Source organism: Azolla caroliniana, unplaced genomic scaffold (assembly GCF_043228905.1).
Source record: "Azolla caroliniana isolate FFs.n. ecotype wild unplaced genomic scaffold, voAzoCaro1.0.p SCAF_280, whole genome shotgun sequence".
Lineage (NCBI taxonomy): Eukaryota > Viridiplantae > Streptophyta > Polypodiopsida > Salviniales > Salviniaceae > Azolla > Azolla caroliniana.
In genome coordinates, this window is record NW_028230715.1 from 6236 (window position 1) to 13316 (window position 7081).

Sequence of the window (7081 nt, forward strand, 5' to 3'; positions counted from 1 at the left end):
AAGTTTTTCTCGTTGTCGGTCATATTCTTTCTCGAGCTCCTTGTACTCCCAATACAACTTGTCAAAGTTCTCGGATTTTTCTTTTAGTCGTCGATTGGCTTGTGCCCGCAACCGATCGTCCCGATTTTTTTGTTGTCGGAGTTCCTTCTAGAGCCGCTCGATCTTCGTTTCCACCATTCGCCGGAGCTTGGCCTTGTCCTATTGCAATGTGTCTTTCTCCTCCTTTAGTCGGTCCATGTTGCTTTGTAATCTCCAGAGTCCTTCTTCTATCCTCCGTTTCTTCTTCGTCTGCCTTCCTTAATTGTCCCAGAGTCCCACCGAGTGTGCCAAAATAGTGTTGTAGGTTTTATGGTTAGGGATAATGATAATGAGGAGTGGTAATGGCGCATGAGGATTAGCATTGCGAGATTGATGATGATATTGATAGTGATGAAGATGAAAATGGTGATAGTGTTAAGAATCATTACGGGGTGGGGGGTGGCGCCATTCTCCCAAGGGGGTTCAACGTGAGAGAGGGAGAGAGAAGAAAAAAGGTGTCAAAGAGAGAGAGAGAGAGAGAGAGAGAGAGAGAGATTAAGAGAGAACTTTTTCATTTTCATTCATTCCCCAAGAGGGGGTTAAATAGTTACAAGAGTGGGTGCAAGCCCCCTTAGCCATTCACACTAATCCCTCACTCACACCTCTTCTTATCTGCCCACATGCACACACGTGTGCATGTGTTCACATGTGTATCTACTCACACTCACAATTACATTCACACTCGTAATCATATACATTACACATACATACAACAACATTAAGTCTCTTCACCCTCGCTCAACTCTCCGTACATCTCGTACGGTAACAAAAAGTAATCTTTTTAAGGGGTTGTAAGGTTAGCCACTATAAAACAAGTGCCTCTTAGGACAAGGTGCACAAAGAGATAGTGACAAAATCAAACCAATGTACCTAGTCAGTACTCCGTGGAGACCATCAAAAGAACCCATTTCTCATACTCCACTTGTACTATAAACCCGAATACATAAGGAAACCACATTTTAAAGGATGACAACATTTTCCTAGTAATTAGCTTACCCAAATGGTAAGTTGTTAACACTACAAAGCACTATGTCTTAGGAAGGTTCAAAACCCTATTACATACTTCATACATATCTCTTGTATAGCTCATAGGGGGGTTGAACCCATGATCTCTTCGTCTCCATCAAGCATCCTTATCAATTGAGCTACATCCATTTGGGCTTTTTCCTACTATCTCTCTCTCTCGTAGAAAAATAAGTATTTCAATGCAAAAGGCATTGTAAATTTGGTTGACATAGAAGTGAATGACGTCTCTTTTGATGATGACAGTTCTAAGTGGGCCAAATCTTTGTGACATGCCATTGAGGCATACTTTTGCCATGTCTTTCTCATTGAATGAACATCAATGGAGGTAAGAGAGTCACCTAGGCCCTCTATTTTTAAAGTGTAGCTCTTGATAGACATACCCATTTGAAGCTTCAATTAGCTTAGCACAAAAGATCTTTGAGAGATTTTCTCATGCCTCCTTTGGCATGTTCACATCTTGAATGTATGCAAGTATATGATCGCGCATACACAATGTTAGACAACACATGGCATGGCTTTTTGCTCGTTTCCATCCCTCATAGTTGGCATACTATGTGAAAATATTTCACTTTTGGCCTTGTAGGCAATATTTTCAAGAATGAGAATACACACATACACCACACACACTCTACTCTCTCTTTCTCACTTTGGCCAACAAGTCTTTATATTTTCCTTATGTTCTTGTTTTAACATAGTGATGAAGTTCCTTGAAGCAAAATTACGCAAGTTTCAATCTTCATGAATGCTACATGACATATTATCTCTATGCATGTGTCAACATATTTACATGTAGAAGCAAATTAACTTCATTATATTTTTTTCAAAACAAAAGAAGAAAAGAAGAAAAGGGAGGAAATGTATCTCAATATTCAAATGTTTTCAAAAGAAAATTGATGAAGAGAAAAGGAATACAATATGGTGGCAATAAAACCTTGTGGCTGTCGCGACATGTGATGAAATGAAACATAATAAAGAAAGGAAGGAACATTATTGTGGGGCGACAAACCAACCTTTGTCTACAGTTGCATTCATTACATACTTGGTCTTTATTTCAATTATATATGTATGTAAGGGGCAAGAAAAGAAAAGCCAAGGATAGGTGAGATGGAAGCAACAAATGATGACTTAGTCAAACGACATTGATGAGGATAGTACGCTATCAATGCTCAAAAACATACTCCAGTTTTATTGTAGCATCCTCACATCAGCTTTAAACTTGGAGATACATAACTTAAACTATAAGCCATTACATCATAACTTCACCAAAATTTCTACGGAATTAATTCCTATAAATCCACAGTAGGCTCATGTGATTTGCTATTATTTCATGCATGAAAAGGAAACTGGCTAATCACTGAATAATTGTTCCCTTCAAAGGGAGGGCCCACCTTAGGAGTCACTATATCACATAACATTCTGGTCAGTGAGGGGAGTTAAAAATCCGTGACATAGTTTTTTTGTGATTCTTGAAAAACTCGACCCGAATATATCACCTCACATTCATGTGATGGGGGTTTAAAACCATCACATAGTTTTTATCGCAATATCCTTGAAAGATGAGATCCAAAATTTATTTACTCCCCCCATGATCGAGCGATTCGAGGTTTTTTAATACACTCCATGATATCAATCCCATAGCAGATTTGGGATAAAGTGGGGCTCAATCAAACAACACTAATCAGGATTCAGGAGGATAACAAATGGGTTAAAGCAAAAAACTCCGCGGGCAGAGTGTTGGGACATCACTCACATGTAAGCTCTCTTTCTCCCCCAAGGTAAACACAGCTTTGGAAATTGGGATTTCAAGGAATTTAAAAGTTAAGACGAGTTGTGGGTGTGTTCTTCCCGTACCCCCAAGGTAAAAAACATAAAAAAAAATAAAATCACTCTCTTTCTACGCATTTAAAGAGCAGACAGAGAGAGTGGGATGGATTCCCTCACGTGATGCTTGTGAAAGAAAGACAATGACAATGATTTGAGGTCAAAATGTAAACCTGTGGGTGGGTAATGTTCATGTTGATGTGGATGGATCACTCTCTAGCTAAGGCCTACAGATGATTTTTTGTGGTGTAATCATAATGAGAAAGAAGAAAATGCAGCAAAGATAGCCCTAGCGATCTTGCAGAGGAAGGAGTAAAAAATAGAGCAGAGCGTGTGTGCGCACCACATGAAGCCATAGGTGAAATGAGCTGACCAAGAATGAAGAGAAGAAGAAGATAAGCAAAGACTGTTTTCTTTTTTCTTTTTTGAGGAGGAAGAAAGGAAAGGATATACATATACTGATACTGATACTGATACAGCTATGGAGGAAACAGAGGAGGAGGAGCATCATGAAGAACAGAACAAGGGCAGCCATTACCAAAATTTCAAGGAAAAAGAGCAAGAAGAGTATGCATCCTCCTCGTCGTACTCCTCAGAAGATGAGGGCAAGAAGAAGAAGGCAAAGAAGAAGAATGGTATGAAGAAGAGTAAGCAGGAGAAGAAGGCGATTAGGGTAAACCCGTGTTTAGTGTTGCTAAACATATTGTTTGCGTGTGTGGGGGTGGCGTTCATTGGCATAGGCGTGTGGATATCTGTCAACCATGGTACAAACTGCGTACATTTCCTTCAGACGTTTCTGATAGGGGTGGGCCTCTTCATGGTCGCAGTGGCTGCCTCTGGCATCGTGGGCGCTATGTGGAGCATTCTCTGGTTACTCTACCTCAACTTCATAGTAATGCTCTTGCTCTTATTGCTGGTGGTTGGAACCACTGTCTTTGTCTTGGTCATCACTAGCCATGGCGTCTCCGCATCTATCAAATCGGAGCACTCCTCAAATCACAACCCTCTCTCTGGTTGGCTTCGAGATCGCGTCAACCAACGTATACGATCTTGTACCCAGAATGGCCAGATCTGCAATTTTGTGCAATATACCTACTCCACAGGATACTACAGTAGGCCCCGCCTCTCTGACCTGCAGGTACATTCTTCTCATTCTCCTCTTAAGAAAAACGCTAAAATGCTCCTAACTTGTTGGGGGTTTACCAGAGTTTTGTAAAGTTCACCACAAACATCACTCGGACATTCAGTATTTGCCAGAATTGTGTGCTACATTATTGATTGGTACTCTTGGTGAGTTACCTACTTTGGGTATTATTCTGCTAAAAGGTCTACACTAACAAGTTAAGGGATATCTTGGTATTTTGCCCCATTGTTTTTTCAAGTTGTAGACACTGCCTTCTTAATGAATTATATTTGCATCACTCGCACCCAGAAGATTGGTTTGGCTTCACCGTTTTAGGGTAACCTTCCTTGATGTCTACCCACATTGTGGTGGATTAGGACCTATCATTATGAGCTATTTGTAAGGGTGGTAGAACCTGGTGTAATGTTCTTAGGATAGCAGTGTGAGCTTTTTCTAGTCAGGTAGTGCAGCCAGAAAACCTCATAATGTTGAACCCCCCCCCCCCCGCCCTTGGACACAGAAGGTGGTCTCATTTGATAAATTTATGGAACTAAACAGTGACATTGCCTGATTGAATGTGTTGCGGGATCATTGGGAAAATCTAGATATCGGGTGAGAGTCTTCAATGGACAACCGAATCAGTCAGTGAGGAGTGTGTTCAGTTCTTTTTAACCAGGCACTCAGAAAATCTTTGCTTCATTGTCTTAAGGTCAGATGGCCTTCAGCCATCATAGAAACATGACGGACAATTTGTTCTTTCCCACCTGGGGAAATGCCTAAAACTTCTTATAACTTCTAGAGACGTTTAAGAGTGCAAGTTACAACTGAAAAATAGGAGTTCCGTTGAGGTGACGATGGCTTTTTTAAGGTGATTGGCCACTGAGAGATTCCATCCTGATTCCCCATGCACAGCTGGGTCAAAGTCACTCCCTCCCTTCTTCATTTGTCAAGGAGATTCAACTTTTGTATAATTCTCCACCCTACCCTATAGATTTGCATCTAAGTGTTAATGTGACAATCTAGTCTTCAATTCCAGACTGTGGTTGCTTGATACAGAAATCTATGGTTGAAAACAGCCCCTTTCTCTATAGATTCGGCAGAGGGTAATCCTTTCATGGAATTTTCCATCTCTTCATGCTCTTTATCATTGGATTCATTTGTCTGTAATCCTGTCTTGTTTGTTATACAGAGTGAAATGGAATCAAACCAATGGAATCGAATGGGCGCTCTCGGCAGTCCCCCTTCCGTTTTGTGATTTTTCTAAGTCTTATCACTAAACGCACCAATCTTTGGGACTCAATATGGACATGTTGAATCTTCTCAAATCTCTCTTGCTCTATGGATCATCGTTATTATGAGAGCATTGGGAATCGCTTGACTAGGATTGACTGAATATGTTGTTGGTCTATGTTCCTGAGTGAGTTCACAACTGTATTAGTGACTGCTTTTTTTGCAGTAGATTGATAACATGTATTTATTGTGTGGCTGTGGTATAAGAAAAGTGAGGTTTTAAAAGTTATGCTAGTTGATTGCTCTGATGCATGAATGAAGGTGGAGGTGCGTGTCGTAGTATCCGACATAGGGGCGGGGTTCTGAATCGTGATGATGTATCTTGTGTTTGTTGAATTACAGAGGGCATGTTGTGAGGCACCGTCGGGATGCAACAGCAACAATGTGGGTGGGAACGAAACAGCTATGGCTATGGCGATGGCGATTGCATCTGACTGCGAGGCATGGCGGGAGGTTGGCGCCACCACCGGTTTCTGTTCACACTGCAGCTTGTGCCGAGCTGCAGTCACAGAAAACATTCGGCACGTGTGGCACACGGTTGCCATCTTTAAGATCATCATGCTCCTCATCCTCCTCCCCGCATATTTCATCACTTGTTGCAACTTCAAGCAAGATGATGGTAATAGCTACAGTAGGGGAGGTTGTAGACAGTGTCTGGATTGCTGCTTCAATGTGCTCTAGAGTCTAGAGAAAGAAAGGCCTTCTCTTTCTCTCTCTCTCTTTGTACAATTTTTCTTTTCTTTTTGGGGAATCCTTAAAGACCCAAAAAAGATTTTCACACAACTATTCCCAACTACCCAAGTGCTGGCTGGATATGTTACACCAAAATACTTTATTAACCATCCAAAATTCCATTAATTTTGATAAAAAAGAAGAAGTTTGACAACACTAAAGAGGGGCTCTTCTACTAGTGTATCTATTACTTTTGTTTTGAGAAGCCTACTTTCAAAAAGCCTAAGATTGCGGACTTATTTAATAGAGTACATCAAAGAATAAAAATGTGTTGAATATAGTTCTCTGATTACAAATATAGTTGTTTTATAATGGCACAGATCTCCAATTTATGTTTTCACTTCTATTGTCGTTATTGAGACTTTGAGTGATTCTTGATGAGGGTACCCAGTTAGCATGTGGTCTCACATCATCAAAATGTATGATTGATGGGATACACTATCAGAATTAAATTTGAGATGGTTTATTTGGAATATGACTGAACTTAATTTAGTAGTTTGGATTAGTAATATGAGTGTTAGTTGTAGTACCTTGTTCATTTGCACATCAATCACATAAGCTAGGTATTGAAGTTGCATTATGGCATCAACATGTATAAAATAGAAAGTCATGTAAGGTAAATGAGGAAGGGCAAGTAGAGGATGAATATCTCTTACTTTTTACATGCTCAACATATAGTTATGATGACATATTAAACGGGGCTATTGACACACATCAACAAAACTTGTCTACTCATGTCTCATTAGTCAACGTTGGTCTCTCTAAGTAAAGATGGGATGCTTGAATACAAATGCTCTTAAATATCTCTTCAACAAGGAAAATGCAACTAATAGTAAATTTACAATATTTTACTGAAGTTGCTAGTGTTTGATTGATAAAAGAATGGATTAGCAAGAAAACGAAGATATTGGAGCACATAAATATTGGATACATGAGGGCATTAGCGAAAGGAGATTAGATCAATTTTGGAAAATGATATGGCATGACAATGGTGACCACAAGATAATGATG

General features: G+C 40.0%; 1 protein-coding gene across 1 annotated transcript; it reads left to right on the top strand.

The window, feature by feature from the left end:
* Nucleotides 1-3346: 3346 nt before the first annotated feature.
* LOC147848643 (tetraspanin-8-like) lies at nucleotides 3347-6021 on the top strand. Its single transcript, XM_087338266.1, has 2 exons — nucleotides 3347-4063; nucleotides 5681-6021. Exons 1-2 carry the CDS (start codon nucleotides 3407-3409, stop codon nucleotides 6017-6019), a joined length of 996 nt encoding a protein of 331 aa, XP_087194392.1. The 5' UTR covers nucleotides 3347-3406; the 3' UTR covers nucleotides 6020-6021.
* The last annotated feature ends 1060 nt before the right edge of the window (nucleotides 6022-7081 follow it).